Source organism: Lissotriton vulgaris, chromosome 10, assembly GCF_964263255.1.
Source record: "Lissotriton vulgaris chromosome 10, aLisVul1.2, whole genome shotgun sequence".
NCBI lineage: Eukaryota > Metazoa > Chordata > Amphibia > Caudata > Salamandridae > Lissotriton > Lissotriton vulgaris.
Genome location: NC_141698.1, coordinates 753,930,590 through 753,947,205, shown reverse-complemented (window position 1 = coordinate 753,947,205; position 16,616 = coordinate 753,930,590). Strand labels below are relative to the sequence as shown.

Below are 16,616 nucleotides of genomic sequence, written 5' to 3'. Positions count from 1 at the left end.
CTAGTAGATGTCAAACTCACTGTACCCAGAGAGCTTGCCAAGGAAGTGGACCTCTGACTCAGCTCCAGCATCCAGAGGAAGGTAACTGGGGAGAATCACCTACTTGAGTTGGTTGGGTGGCAAACTGAAGGGGACCATCCCAAACACAGTCCTGCAAAGCTCAGGAGTGCCCTAATCGTGAGGGCCTACAGCAGCATGCCGAGGCCAGGCAGTCCTCAACACCTCTGGTAATAACCTCCTCTATTGAAAGAATCATCTCCTATATAGCAAGCCTAAGATCCCTGAGTCCAGAATAGCCCTTGTGTTGGTGGTCTCCCAGTGCTACAGAGCCTCCCTACTAGAGTTGGCCAATGACATCTCCCTGGCAGGACACCTGTGGCAAGCCAGAACATTTGACTGACTCGTCATCCACTTTTATTGTCCTTCCTGAGAATGCAGTCTGATGCCTTCTACAATTCCTTTGTAATGTAACCTGCCAGGCCACTGGGAGGTCAGGGGCGAAGCACAAGACTCCCCTGCTTTTGTTCCCTGTAGTGTGAACACTCTTTGAGACTCTAGTCATAGACATTATTCGGCCTCCAGATTTGAGGGCTGCCCTAGACAATGGATTCAATTCACCCTGGTCTTGATGGAGAATGCCACTTGGTACACTGTGGCAGTTCCTATGAGGAAGCTGACTGTGCCCTTAATGGCTAGGACACCGATGGGGATATTTACTAACGTGAATTTCATCAAGAAAAGTGTCGTACAGGGCACCAACTTCATTTCTGCCTACAGGAAGTCAATGTGGGAGGAGTGTGAAGTAGCCTATTAGTTCTCCACATCACACCACCCACGATCAATGGGCTTGTTGAAAGAATCAACTAATGTCTGAAGGGAATGATTATGGGTCCACCTGAACTCATGAGATGTTAGTGGGACAGCCTCATGCTATGTCCTCTTTGGATGCTGGGAAGTGCCTCAGAAGGTGTGGGGGCTCAGTCCATTGGCCACCCTGTGCGTGGATCTTTCTGTCTTGTGAAGGAGGGGTGGGAGCACATTTCCAAAAGAAACCCACTCAGGATGTATTAAACTACATGTAGGACTCTGGTGAAGTGTTTCTGAAGAGAGGCCACTGAGAACCTGGAGACCAGCCAGGAGGTTATGAAACACTGGTACGACCAGAAGGCAACTCTGGTAAAGTATAAGCTTGGACAAAAGGTGTGGGTGATGAAGCCTTAAGGGCCCTGTGCCTTAATGGACCTGCCCTATGTATTGAAATGGTAGACTTCAACACCATTAGAAACCCTTTAAGGGTCTTACATGTGAACCACCTCAAGCCCCAGTTTGATAGGTCCGAAGTCACCATGCTCTTGGTGACCGGTGATGGTGAGGAAGAGGGGAGTGAGTCCACCCCCAACCATCTGTCTTCCAAAGAACAATATGGGCCAGTGGAAGGAATTGTCTTTTCGCCTGCCCTATCCTAAGAGTAAGAGAAGGATTGTCACCACTTTTTGGGGCTGTATGCTTCTCTTTACTCACTAACCCACGATCACTGATTGGTGTACCCACAACATCGACACAGTGACCGCATACCTGTCAAAAACAAAGGGGCATATTAGCAATCCCATTATCGCCATGTTATCTGCACTTTTCTGCCGCTAACACGGTGATATCATTATCACAGTATTAGCAAGCTGCAGCGAACGGGCCTTAGCGCTAGTTTTTGGGTGATAACGGACCATTTTTTTAACCCCAAGCATGTCAGCGATATTTATCGCTAATGACATTCATAGTAGGCGTTCCTGTGCAAAAATGCACAAAAACACCACTACACCATATTATCAAGGGGCTCCTTGAAATTCTGAAGAGCTAAAAAACTGGCTCTAACTGCAGTTAGAGCCAATTACTTGAGACCAGAAAATAACTGGTATTAAAAATGGTTATACAACTTGGGCCCATATCTCTACAGGTTTTTGTGCTGGACAGCGCTGCACGCAATATTACAGTGCTTTCTTGCGACAAAACTACAGTGCAGGAATGTGCACAATCAATAAGATAGTGCGCATTCCTGTGCCAATGCCATGAAAAGTGGTGCTGCGCTGTTACAAGACAGCGTTGCAACACTTCTCACTACGCCCTTCTTGCGACAGCAAGGATACGCTGTAATCACTGGACAGCGCTGCATGATGCAAGTATTGACCGATATGTCAGGAATCCTGACATATCTGCCTGCGCTACAGTCATGCATTGCTGCAGTTGTGTCACAACCATGATGCAACTACAGCAATGCATGGGGCCAGCCCATCCCTGAGGCACTGCCTTACCCTCATGCCTGCCATCAGGCAGGCGGAAGGTACTGACGCAGTGCTGTCTGAGTGGTGCCCGAATATTGGCGCTGTTGGAGATCCATTGGTGGTGGCTGCGTACTGCGTTGTCATCGTTTCGAAGCACTGGTGGAACGTTTATGCAGAGTGAGTTGGCAAGCTTTTCTTCGGTAACTTGATCCAGCTGCGAGGGGGTGCGATGATTGCGGTGGCATCCGGTGGGAAAGGTGAAGACGTGATGTTACTAATGATGGTCGGTCTAGGAGAGTCCGGTGTTGAGGCTGAAGTAAAAGCTCCTGCTGGGGGAGGTGACATGCTTGACCGTATGTCCTGCTATGTAGCCTGTTGAGGTGAGTTGCAGCTCGCGTCAGATGTTGGGGACCTTCCCCACAAGGCAGTGGTGTTCTGCTCACTGGGGTTGTCCAGGTGAGAAAACCGAGTAGGATGCCGTCGGAGGATGAGAGACCCTGGGATGCAATGAGGTCAACAATGGTATTTTACAATGAGGGGCCAAGGACCGGGGGCCTGCACATGAGGGTACTACAGTGGATGTGCTTGGTCTTGGTCTGGATCTGGGAGTTGAGGTGGTCCATGGTCACTATTGGGTCATTAGAGTGCGTGGTCAGTCAGAGTGTGCCTCTGTAGGAGATGGCAATGCTTTGTCCTCGAAGGTCGGGCTGCTCCTTGCGAGAGATACTGCATCCGTCAGTGATGGCAAGGGCAATGTGCGGTCCAGAGCAGAGGTTGGTCCTGGCAGGCGAGGTGGCGTCCAGGTTTGATGGCGAGGAGGGTGCTGGCATCGTAGCGTTGGAGTGTCCAAGGGGAAGGCTCCTTGGTGCTGAGTGTGGTCCAGGGGCTGACGGACGCAGACGGGCTAGCCTATGGTTTGCCTTTGGCATGGGAGACATCCAATACAATGCAGGCAGTACATCATTTACTACACAACTCCGACAATGCATGTGCCCTTACATCGCATTTAAGTACAACGCATTGTGAGGTCAGTAATGGGGTCATTTAAACTTTTTCAGGTGTGTATGGGTTTGGGATGTAAACAATGAAAATTGGATTATTTCAAGGTGTAAAATATGAAAAATTGGGTCGTTTTTTGGGTTAAAATATGGAAAATGGGTTTTTTTGGGGGTAAAATATGAAAAATGGGGTGTTTTGGGGGATAAGTTTTGCCATTTTTGTGTTTTTTGGGGTCACATTTCTAAATCTTGGGTGTGTTTTGTGCCGAAATAAAGAAAAATTTGGGGGTGCATTTGTCTCAAATGTGATCTTTTGGGGGTTCAGAAAGGAATTCCAGGGTTCACAGTTGGGTTTGTTGTGCAAAGGTTATTTTTAGCTTGCACTCACTGTAATGGGAACAGTGATCTTCATGTCGCCGCTATGCAGCACCTACTCTACTGGTGCAATGTGCCTAGTATTAGTATGTTTTAGAATGGTATGCAATGTTAGGGCATGCATCGCATCTACGTATGTGCCTGTGGCACACAAGTGGTATGCCTGCTGTGCTTGGGTGCACAGTGGCCACCATTGAGAAGTACATGGGGGGTGTCTGGACAGCAGTGAGGTAGTAGACCCCGTAAAGAACACTGGATGGTGCATGGACACGAGATGTGTGTGTGAGCGTGTGTTGTCAAAAATATATTAAGTGAAGTCTTACCTCTAAGCCATGGCCTGTCTCTTAGTAGCTCCTGCTCTCCTGCGTCTGCTTCCAGGAAAAGGAAGTAGGCAGCCAGGATCCCTCCCTTGAGTCAATCAAAATGCTGTGATGCTGCAGTGGGATTGTTAATTGGCAACGAGACAAGTCATGAGCTAGGGGCCAGAGGGGTGAGCATGTTCGCCATGCAGACTGTAATGCAGCCTGAATTGCGAACAAAGAAGTGTGCATGTCTGCATTGGGCAGCCTGAATGAGCTGAGCAAACAGTCATTGTGCACTTGAGTGTGCATACCGATCCGCACATTCCGTGCTCTGTGTTTGGAGCAGTCCTACCCAGTCGCCCACCCCCTGAGGATACATAGCATGATCACATCAGTTAATTATCCCTTGTTTATCCCTTTTTTAACAGTTTTTTGGCTTTCCTTAGCCCGCACTTCCCGCTTCCTACTGCTGCTGCCCTTGCTGTCCCACAACCCTGTCCTCACACATTCCCACCTCCCAGCACATCGTTCCTCCACCCTCTCGAACTTAATGGCAGACGCTGCGGAATTGCAGTGGGTGGATCATGGGCCACCCACTGCTACAGCACAACCACCCTCCACGCACTCAACCCCGGGGAAAGTCAGAGACTGACAACAGGCCTCGGCAAACACAACCCATGGCCTGTTCTCCTGCCTCCACTGCCGCCAGACCTGAACCACTACCCCGGACTCCAACACAGCCAACGGCAGCACCGGCGACAACCTAGGATGCATCCTCCTCAACAGGCACTCCGGGCACAAACATGCCGTGGAAATCTGGAACCTGCTTGACTTTCTTGCTCCCGACATCGCCTTTGTCATGGAGACCTGGACCAATGCCTCCTCCACCACTGACATCAACACCGCCATCCCGGACGGGTACAAGATCCAGTGGAAGGACCGCACCAACCACCTGGGAGAGTGCCTCACCATTGCCCACAAGAGCACCCCCCTCCCCACCTCCAGCAAAATGTTACCCTCAGCGGAACACCTGCACTTCCAGACTAAGACCAACCACAACTCCACACTCAGTGGAGCCCTCGTCTACAGACACCCCGCGCACTGGGCACACCAGCCAGCCACCACCTCCACCTGGATGCCAGTCACAGCTAAAGACACAGCCTCAACCATGAAGGGCATCCACTCATGGGCCCCCACCAACTCATGCCCTCCCACATCTACCACAAAGCCGTGGCTGACATCACACATGAACTGCAATGCATCATCAACACCACCTTCAAAACAGGCACATACTCAGACAACTGAAAGCGTGCAAAAGTCTGGCCCCTTCTCAAAAAGACCACAGCTGACCCCAATGACCTCAAAAACTACCATCCCATCTAGTTCCTCTCCTTGGCGGCCAAAGTTGCAGAGTAAACAGTCAACAGGGAACTGACACGATCCATTGATAAAAACGCTTTCCTCGACCCATCCCAATCCAGATTGTGAATTTGCGAACCAACCACAGCAATGAGGCTGTCCGACTCACCGCCACAGATGACATTCGCACACTCCTGGACCAAGGCCACTCTGTAGCCCTTATCCTACTCAACCTATCAGCGGCTTTCGACACCGTCTCCCACCACACACTAGTCCTCAGACTACATGACGCCGGCATACAAGGAACAACCCTCAACTGTATCTGATCATTCCTCCCCGGAAGAAGCCAAAGGATCAGACTGCCAACCTTCCTCTCCGATCCCAAGTAAAGCACCTGCTGACCCAACCCTCTTCAACATTTACATGGCACCCTCGACGCCATCGTCTAACAACACAGCCTCAACATCATATCCTACGATGATGGCACCCAGCTCATCCTCTCCCTCACCAAAGACCCCACCACTGCCAGACTCAACTTACAGAAAGGAATGCAGGATGTTGCAGTCTGGATAACCAACAGCTGCCTGAAGTTCAATGCCAAGAAGGCTGAAGTCCTTGTCCTTGGAACCACACCTTCAGCATGGGACAACACCTGGTGGCCTTCGCCATCGGAAGCCCACCTACCCCCTCGGACCACGCCAGAAACCTCAGAATCGTACTCCACCCATCCCTCACCATGAACAGACAGGTCTACGCCGTCTCCTCCAGCTGCTTCAACACCCTCCGCATCCTCCCCAAGACCTTCAAATAGAAACCGCCAGAGTCAAGGAAGACAGTCACCCATCAACTCATCACCAGCAGACTGGACTATGGAAACGCCCTCTACGCCGCCATTTACAAGTCCCTACTCCGCAAACTACCAACATTACAGTACACTGCTGCAAGACTCGTCCTCAGCATCCCCCAGCGCTAACATATCAGCCTACACCTATGTAGACTCCACTGTCTCACGGTGGTGAAAAGAGTCACCTTCATAATCATCACTCACGCCTACAAATGCCTACACAACAATATATGTAACCAAATACCTCAACAACAGAATAAACTTCCTCGTACACAAATGAGATATCCGATCTTCCAACCTAGCACTGTCCGAAACCCAGCGCATCCACAGAGCAGGGGGAAGATCCTTCTCCCACATTGAATTCAATACCTGGATCGAACTACCAGCAGACATCAGAGGTGCCACCTCAGGAACACCTTCAGGAAGACCCTCAAGATCTGGCTCTTTGGCTAACAGATCTGTGGCTCCCCACCCTTCAGTGCCTTGAGACCCTCATGGGTGAGTGGCACACTTACAATTACCCTGAGTGATTGATTGATTGAGTTATCATCATGTGATGATTGTTCCTCTTCTGCACTGCTTGAGGTGATGGGTCAATGCTCTTCCAACATAGCAGTAGAGCCGCCACTGAAGGTGCATAATTTACATGTGATAGACATGAGTGAATCCCCCCTGACCCTAAGCGTTCCACCTTCTCCTTGCCTGGACATTGACCCTGTGGTGCAATCCACTGCACGCTCTCCAAATCTGGGACTCAGCCGGCAGGAGCCTGAGCCTGGTATACTTTCACTGGGCTGTTTACAGCAGTCGGCGCATAGTCTGCTGGTGGACCACTTGATGAAGTTGATACAGCAGGGCTCCCTTAGGCGTGTAGTTGCAGCACTCAGACCACAAAATGTCGGTGTAGCACAGGGGCCTCACCCTCCAGAGCATCTGGCCAGCACAACATCATCCATCCTGTGATGCAGGGAGATGGCACCCACCGTTGGTAATCCCCTCCGTACACCCCAGTGTAGTGGTGGATCATAGTATGCGAAGTGGACCTCACTACGTTGGTGCGCAGGATCACCTCTACCATTGACTGCACCAAGATGCGCAAGGCGGGCTTCTCACACAGGTCAGCAACGTGTCTCCATGCGACCTGTAAGACTTCACCACCAGTTACGGGCGATCGTTGCACATCAATGTCTCCCGCCACGGCTCATCGACTCCACAGCTACTCCACGTCCCACTCCAGGCCACTGACGCAGGTCCAGCAAGGGATCCAGGTACCAGGCACAGGTCCAGTGAGGGGTCCAGGAACCAGGCGCAGGTCCAGCAAGGGATTCAGGAACCAGGCCAGGTCCAGCAAGGGATCCGGGAACCAGATGCAGGTCAAGCAAGGAATCCAGGAACCAGGCACAGGTCCAGCGAGGGATCCAGGAACCAGGCGCAGGTCCAGCGAGGGATCCAGGACCCAGGAACCAGATGCAGGTCCAGCAAGGGATCCAGGAACAAGGCACATGTCCAGTGAGGGATCCAGGAACCAGGCCCAGGTCCAGCAAGGGATCCAGGAACCAGGATCTCATCCTGGTCAACCGGATGTTGGGGGGCTTCAGGGGGTTGTTGATGTGTGCTGCACTATGCCCTGGCTGCGCAAATCTGCATTTTTTTCTTTCTTTAATATTGAAGGTGGACAGATAGGCTAAGTCCAAACTTGCCGGTTAGCGTGACTTTTTCTATCTCTAAGGGCTTATTGCTGGATTCCACCCGCTATCGCTGGTTTCATTAACACCATCGCACTAATGTTAGCTGAAGTTTTCGCCGCTGATGCCTGGAGCTATCACTTGTTATCAAAACGTTGCTAATACGTCTCTAACAGGGCGATAACTTGCAGGGATCGTCAGCGATAGGAAAACTAGTGCTAACCTAGATTAGCGATAGTTATCGCCATTTCTTGGTAATAGGCCCCAAAGTTTACTGGCTGTCTGACAAGGTGAGAGCTAGTATTAAGAATGATGCATCCAAAATGCTGGATTTGGGGGTTATTGATCCCTCCTGTAGTCCTGGTCCAGTCCAGTGGTACTGGTACCCAAGACTGCCCTATCAGGTACCACTCCAGGACTGATGTTTTGCGTGGATTACAGGGGACTCAGTTCAGCCACAAAGACTGATGCTCACCTAATCCCTAGAAGTGATACGCTCATTCATTTGTTGGAAGTCTCCAAGTACCTGATTACCTTCGATTTGACATTAGCATACTAACAGATTGCCTTTACGGGGGAATGCACTTTCAATTTAGAGAGATGCCCCTGCCACCTTTTAGAGGCTGGTCAACTGGGTCCTGGCTTGCATGGAGGACTTCACTGCTGCTTACCTAGACAGTATGGCTGTCTTCAAGTCTTGCTGGGATAACAACTTGCACCACCTTTGGCAGAACGATGTGCAATAGAAAGGGAGGTATTTGAAGTGGTCTGTTCAATAAAGAAGCTGACACTATACTTGTTTGGAGTTAACTTCCAAGTTCAGACGGAACACAGACCACTTATATGGCTGATGCAGCATCACCATGAGATTCCAGAAATGTTAATGTGGTCCACCTCTCTGCAAGAAATGGAATCTACCTGTGGGGTATGGCATTGGGACTGACCATGCCAATGCTGATGGTATTTCCAGGTGTTTCCACCATAGCAATGAGAACTTCCATTTTATTATTTGCAGTTTTATATAGCGCTAACTCGACCCGTAGGTTTGCGAGTCCTTTACATGCACACCAGTTGCATTACAGATGGGCACATTCATTTTTCAGGCACAGGGAGATTATGTGACTTGCTCAGAATTACAGAATGCTTGAGGCTCCAGCCAAGACTCGAGCCTGGTTCCCCAGCTTCAAGGTAAGTCGCTCTGGCCATTATACCACATGCTCTACCTATCAGGAGTTCTCCTTGCTTTATGCTTGGGTGACACATTTTGGTAATGACAGTCTTTTGTATGCCATTCCCCCAAAATGTTTTGCTTTCACTATCCTACTTTTGCTGAACCTGTTTTTGATGGCATTAGAGTTGAACACACTTTACTCCTGCTAACCATGATAAAACTAGTAAACACCTACATGGCACTTTCATTTACGAATAAAAAACTAGTAAATGGTACTACATTCATCCAGTTCCTGTAAATTAAATTCTATAATTGGGCTGCCGCACACATTGTGCCACCTACTAAAGTAGCACTGTTAAGCATGTCTTAGTCCTGCCACTGGAGCCTGTTCTGCAGTTTTAAACTAACATTTCTACATGGCAAAATAAACCTTTATTAGTCCTAAACCTTCCATTTTAATACATATTACAAGACTCATAGGATAGGAAGTATGGAATAAAAAAAATAGGACATGTGCACTTGGTTTTACATATCCTGGCAGTGAACTACTCCCAAAGTCATTTTTATGGTGGAGCAAGACTAGCTCTCCCATTGACTAACACTGAGTTAGGAACAACTAGAGAATAGTTCTTCCACTCCTTTGAATTGTAGTTAAAAAAAACTGTTTTAACTGTAAACTCAGCTTTTAAATTACTAGTCTGTGGAAAGTGGTTACTTTTATTTCGTGGTCTACTTTAGATCTCACAGCTTATCTCCAGAGTGACAAACGTATAATTGTGTAGTCAATGATTGATTTTGATTTAGAGGCAGCATGAGTTCCAGCTGCTGGCTGGTCCTCTCTGCCTGAGTGTTTGTTCGGAGATGAGACTCGCAGGTCGCCTTGGGGTGGATTCTATTCATTCATTCCACAGGAGATGCGTCGCACCAGAATTGCTGCCACCGGCCTCAGGCATTCTCCTGCAGCTTCCAAAGCAGGACAGCCGCCATATTGTCTCCCGCAGATGCTACTCACACGCCCCAGCATCTGTGTATGTAAAAGTGAGGGGCAGCCCAATCAAATAAGTCGATGGGGCTCCAGGACACCGCCAGATTAGGCACACCTGGAGTTAGCAGCTGATGGTGGGCAGGGAAAGGAGGAATCACGGAGTATACTCAAAGTGAGAGAAAGAAGTTCTCACACAGTCATCATCTTGGACAGGCGTCACGAACGGTGTTCAATATGCTGTGTAATTTCCTGCCTTCCTGTTAATGGCTCCCTGTCCTTAACAAGATGAAGAGCGTTACACTAGAAAAGAAACTAGAGAATTAGATACTCTTTGTGGCATTGCAACATATTTCTCAGTTTATTTTTGTAAATGTACCCAGGCTTCTAGTAATACCATGTATGTCCCATTAGTTCTCTCTCCCAGTGAATTGTAATTAGTTTTTATCTTATTACTTGAAAATTGTACTCAGCTGCTTGTGTGCTCTATTAAAGTGACATAGTTCCTAGATCAGTTCACTTACCTTCCTTTCAGGCCCACTGTGCTCGTCTGTCCTGCTTAGTTGTCAGTAACTGTTTTGCATGAGCGTGCAATTCTGTGCTGCAGGTATGTGCTTTATTTCATTATCTTGTAAAGTGACCACATATTAATGGTGTCTGGGAACTATGCCTGGCTAAGGGCTCAACTTTTTGATTGCAGCGTATGTCTTCCCCTGCATTACGGAGACACTTTAATGCCTCTACCAAATCCTGTCTGTGACGGCTATGGGAGGCCTCATAGGCATTGATATAGTGTGTCCAGATTCCAGCAATCCACTTGTAACTAAAATGTATAGTTCTATAGTTTATGCCAAGCCTAAACTTTGCCAATTCCCCCTCATATGGAATATGATGCAGCATACCAACCGAAAAATGGCGCACGTGTTCATTTTGGACACATTTAATCCATAACTGATAAAGAAAAGGAGAACCTAAATGATTCATTGCAGGAGGATTGGCAAAATAGTTTAATTGTGCCATCTTTAACATCTGCTGGACACTTTTTGTCTTTGTACTGAAGAAAGATCAAAATCTTCATCCTTGCATTGATTATAAAAGTGTTAATCAGAATAGCTATATTTTGCATCATCTAAATGACACCATGGATTTAGCCCATAGGTCTGAGTTTGAGAAGAAATCGATTTTCTTTAGTTATAAAAATGTGGATAGCTTACTCCAGGAAATTGCTGCAGACTCTCCATGAGTAGAAGGAAGGGCAGCCCCTATTCTTCTCTATGCTGATGACGCTGTCCTTTAGTCTTGGACCACAAATGGACTGCAAAGACTAATGGATTGCTTTTCAGCATTCATGGAGGACAGGGATCTTCAAATACATTTAAAGAAACCCTACACGATGATCTGTGGAAAGGGAGCTTGTAAATCATGTGTTCATTATGTCAATGGCACACCAATTGAAATGGTCACTTCGCTTTCTTACCAAGGAATTCTATTTTCCTCTAATGGTTCTTGGACCTGCATATAAAAAACAGACTAAAGATGATACATACCTGTGATGACATTTGTAGTTTTGCCACTAAGCTAGGTTGTAAACCATTCCAGGAGATGGTCTTAATACATAGAGCCAAATATGCAACTGCAACTTCTTGTTGGAGTGGGCTATGGGATTTCATAGAATCCACAACTTCACAAATGCAAGAGAATATATTTATTCGATGACTGCTTGCCACAGTACAATCTACATCAGCCTATAATGCAACTTTTGGAGGATCTACTAGCAATAAATCCCGCCAGTTGTGGCATTCTATTTGGAGCAAAAATGAGACCAAGCTCACAATAGCAATCATGACGGGATGTTTTAGACTAGACAATGCACAGAGAATCCCGTGGTTCTTGAATATCTCCAGGCAGATTGCCCAGTGTAATGGTGCTCCATTACTGAATGAACCCGATAGCATAACACACTATAGTAAAAGAGATTAAAGCGTTTTCTTCTTAAAACGACGGCTGATGCTAGTTGTGCCAAAGATGTACAATCACCAATAAGCTGAATGGTGGTTTCCGGGCCAGGGCGTATGCTCCTGCAAACAGATTGTATGTTAGGCACAATCACTTTACAAAAAGCTATAAAAAAGGGCAGTGGGCTTGCCCTCGTGCTTACGAAGACTACTTCGTACTTACCTCTGCTTGTTAGTGTTTTCAGTATTGTACATATATTGCACATGCACTTTAATAAGGTTACTGGGTTTGGGCTGATCGAAATATAGATTGCTTTTATGTAATATTCATGTGATGCATATGCATTTTTGCGAGTCGAATGGATTCCCTTTTTATTATTTTATCCTTAAATCAAATGAAATGTATTGTATTGTATATCTACTTTTATGGTCATATTGGCCGAAATAAAGTTTTCTGAACTGAAAAATTATTCTGAGAGAATGGTTGGCTTAGTGTACATGAAGGCTAATCCTGGAAATCACTCACATATAGCTCTTGTACATACCCATTTTCCCCATAGGATATCGGGTTGTCCTACATGTTATTAGACTGCTAGTGATAAAATGAGTTTACATTGTATTTGGGCTCTTTGTGTAACATTACCAAACAAGTCTATGTGGCCCTGTTGTGTACGAGAATTCATGTCAAAATGCGTTTTTGTAAGCTTTTGGAAAAAATACATTCAAACTCAACTGCAGATTTCGCATGTATACATTATGTTGAAGGTGAACCTAGGCTTCTGTGTATGTCACTTTAGTGGTGATTTGAATACAGGTCCGGTCAGTTTTCAACGTTTCTCCTGAACGTATTACATACACCCTTTGTGACCTTATTACCTACAATTATATGTAATCCTATAATAATAAACTCCAGTAAAACTGATCTGATATACAGATTTCTTTATTCACATTCTTAAACTGTTGATATTTACTTGAGTTATCCCTCAATGGAGGCGGGGGGGGGGGGGGGCAAATAAGGAAACTATCTCCTACAGGATAAAAGAGCACTTGAGATCAGGAGAGGAAAATGGGCTCTTTAGGGGGGGGGGGGGTAGGGTATTCCACTAGGAAAAAAAGGAGGCAAAGGTAATTAAAATTGGCACAACAGGGCCGAACAAATGAGGACTGACCGGGATTGGGCATGTGTAGTGTCCTGCCTTATGCTTTTTTGTGTAAATGTCCATCAGGGCTCCACACATAAGAACCAGGGAAGAAAGTTATCTGGGAGGAAGTGTTTGGCACCCCCTCATCTTCTAAAAGACTGTCAGGGACCTCCCAGCTTACGAGAGACCTGTGAAACTAGAATATCAAAATCTAATAGAAAACAACATGAGTGCAGCATTACTGTCCTTGGAAGTGCTCCTGGTGAGGGACACAACCCTGGGATCGGTGGTATCTGTAGCCCAGCAGCGCGTGCACCCAGAAAAAGGCTCCCTCCCACACAGAGTGCAGATGGGGTGAGTGAGACCTTGATCCCACCCTCCCTAGACGTGGGGGGGGGAGAAGCAAGAGAGGAGATGGCTACTGCAGAGGCGCACATGAGCTGGGCTGAGCTTATGGGGAACTGGCCGGGGCCATGGCAGCTGTGTCCCCCCCGCAGTGCCCAACATGACCACACCAATAGAAAGAAAAGGAGCGCTGAGGGTGCATTGCCATAAAAAAGCAGTTTGCAGCATGATTCCGAAAATAGAAAACCTATCCTCATTACAGGGGAATGCCCATAATATTGTACAAGGCTAAGGAAAAAGTAATTTGATAAGGCCTGCCAACAAAGTCAAGAATGTGCATATTTCTCTGTATGATGCCTCAGAAAAGGCAGGGAGACTATCTGCATTCCCCCAATTGCTTTGGGAGCTGCCAGAAGTGCAGGAGCCCCCATGCTAGTTTCATAATGGCACCCCAAGTCTCTCAGGGGGTTGAATTGATGACCCTGGTAGAGTATTCCTGGACCGGATGCTTCTAGTCTGAGGTCTGTAGGGTGCAAGGATCTTTGTCGTTAGGTCCTAGGGCTACTTTGCAGCATGTGTCAGAGTAGAAAAAAGGCTCATGCAGCACAAACCAGTGAATACTTTATCGACAATAGCAAAGTTAGCAATCATTACATGTAAGAATTAATGTCATAAAAGTGCTTCATTGACAAATGACGAAGTTCTAAGTGAATCATTGCATATAATCATAAATCTCATTATAATATGGTACCATCCTAAATTACTGCTGTTGCATTGGATTTCCTTGACATATTTCTACTTTTAATAGGGTGAAGATATCATGACAAAGCCATGAAACCTGACTTTCCATAGCTACACCCTATTATATTGGGACCAGTACAAGTTTAGAGTATTATGTGTTTTTTTTGGTTCAGGTTCTAGGGGTGTAAACTGTTCAGAGAGTGTCGTCCTAAGTATTTCTTACTGTCAACTCATGAATATTTGTACATTAATTCTTAGTAATATCAAAGTTACTTTAACCAACCAATTGCAAGGTAGGTTGTGGCACGCAATTCATTGTTTACATAAAAAGTATTAAGGGCCACAATGTTTATTTCCTTCCAATATGAAGGTGTATTTAATGTGTGTGCCTTTACTTTTACATTTTTAGGGACTGCAGCATCTGCATAATCACAAAACGATCCATCGTGATGTAAAAGGGAATAACATCCTGTTGACAACAGAAGGAGGAGTAAAACTGGTGGATTTCGGTAGGATACACTTGGGTATTTACATTGTTAACATATGATGATTGTAACACCATTTGTCTAAGTGCCTGCAATGAAAACAGAGAACATGCAATATTAATTAAAATATAAAAATACGTATCGAAATTTGTGTGAACACGTTAGCATGATTTTCTTTCTTATTGCTATTAAAATGTATGTGTGTAATGTGCAAATAATTACTCATTAGGATACTTCCCCTACATTTCCTATTTATTTATTGTTTAAAGTGCTGCTGAAGTAACGCATCATCTTCGGAAATATTTCTAAACCATTTGTACCTCTCATGTTCATTTGCCTAACGATTTTCATGACAAACTGCCTTCATCCGTCTGATTGTGCATGCAGAGTAGCACCATTCTGCTCTAGTAACTGATTTCCTTACTCTTCAGCTCCTTAGATTTGTGGTCAACCTAAATTCGTGAACAATAAGTAAATACCTCCTAAAGTATGGTTTCATTTTTACTGAGAGGTGGCGGAGAAGGCAGGGGTAAAATCATTGGGGGTATAGGTGGTGTCTTTTAGTCATTGCAGTAAAGATGAGTCTGAGGGGCTTATTATGAGTACGGCGGTCCTGAGACCATCCTACTCGCCGTGGTGGTTCGACCATGGGCACCCCTGTGGGTCCTCCTGCCATATTCCGAGGTTGGCAGTCGGACCGCTGCCTCCGCTGTGTTCCAGGATCCTGCAGCGGTGTGGAAAGGGGCAGGAATATGTTGGCGGTGCTGATGCCAGCACCGCAAAGCATATTTAAAGTTTTATTTCCTCCACCCATTTCACGGCAGAACTAGGCTGGTGCTGGAAGGCACTGTGTGGAAACCTATGATTGGACGACTATCCTCCTTAGCCACTTTCTACTCTGGACCCTAACTTAGTGTTACTCTGGCCGTCCGTGGATGTAGTGTAGTCTGGGTTAATTGAATGATGGGAGAGGGTGTGGTGACCTGACGAGTAGGGACCGAGGACACTAGGACCCTGTGGGTCATGAGGGAGGTGACCAGGTCACCGGACACCACATCCGGTCAGGGGACAGGAAGAGGACAGATTCGACCAGGACGAGCAGGGGGAAAGACGTGTGTGTAACCAGCTGCATGTAACATATAAATAAAGAATCGTAAATGCACCGACCTGTGTCCTGCGAGTGATTGTGCTGCATGATGCCCACACCGTGGACACGACAACTGGCGACGAAGGGTGTGAGACGAGCCGACGTGCATCTCGACGCCATCGACATCTGAAGAACCAGGTGCCCACTCTGGATGTGCAAAAGAAGAAGAGAGAATAGAAGCGACATCGGAGCCCACCCGACCGCCTCTGACGAATCACCGGCAAAAACTGTGGTAAGCACGAAGGAATGACGGCCATTTTGGGATCAGGCGACTGGGCCACTCAGAGGCGAGATCGGGGAAGCGGCCATCTTGGGGCCAGGCAAGCGAGATTTTGATCGCGAAATCTCGCGAGAAGAGCGGCAGCCATTTTAAGAAAAGGACAGTAGAAAAAGAGCCATAGGAATAAAGAGAGCGGCCATTACAGAGTCAGGCAAAGAAGAGAAAAAGGCAGAAGAACACAAAGAAAAGACAAGGAAAGCCTAGAAAAGGCTAAAACAAAAGTAAAGTAATAGAAGAACAAGAAGAAAAAGAGGAAATAAAAGAAGAAAGAGAAAGGAAAATAATAAAAGAGACAAAAAGGAAAAAGGAAACTAGAAAAGGTTAAAAGAAAACAAAACAGAAGAAGAAGAAGAACAACAAGGGGAATAAAAGAGACAAAAGAGAAAAGAAGATAAAGCAAAAGAACAGAAGAAGAAGAAGAAAAGGGAAATAAAAGAAGAAAGAGCAGATAGAAGAAGAAGAACAACAACGGGAATAAAAGAGACAAAAGAGAAAAGTAGATAAAGCAAAAGAACAGAAGAAGAAGAAG

General features: G+C 46.5%; 1 protein-coding gene across 1 annotated transcript in view; it reads left to right on the top strand.

Annotated features, from left to right (window-relative positions):
- MYO3A (myosin IIIA) overlaps window positions 1–16,616 on the top strand; it is a 1,386,887-nt gene that overhangs the window by 156,243 nt on the left and 1,214,028 nt on the right. The window contains exon 5 of the mRNA XM_086939966.1: window positions 14,585–14,684. Within this exon, the coding sequence (XP_086796092.1) occupies window positions 14,585–14,684 (100 nt within the window). The remainder of the gene's footprint in view (window positions 1–14,584; window positions 14,685–16,616) is intronic.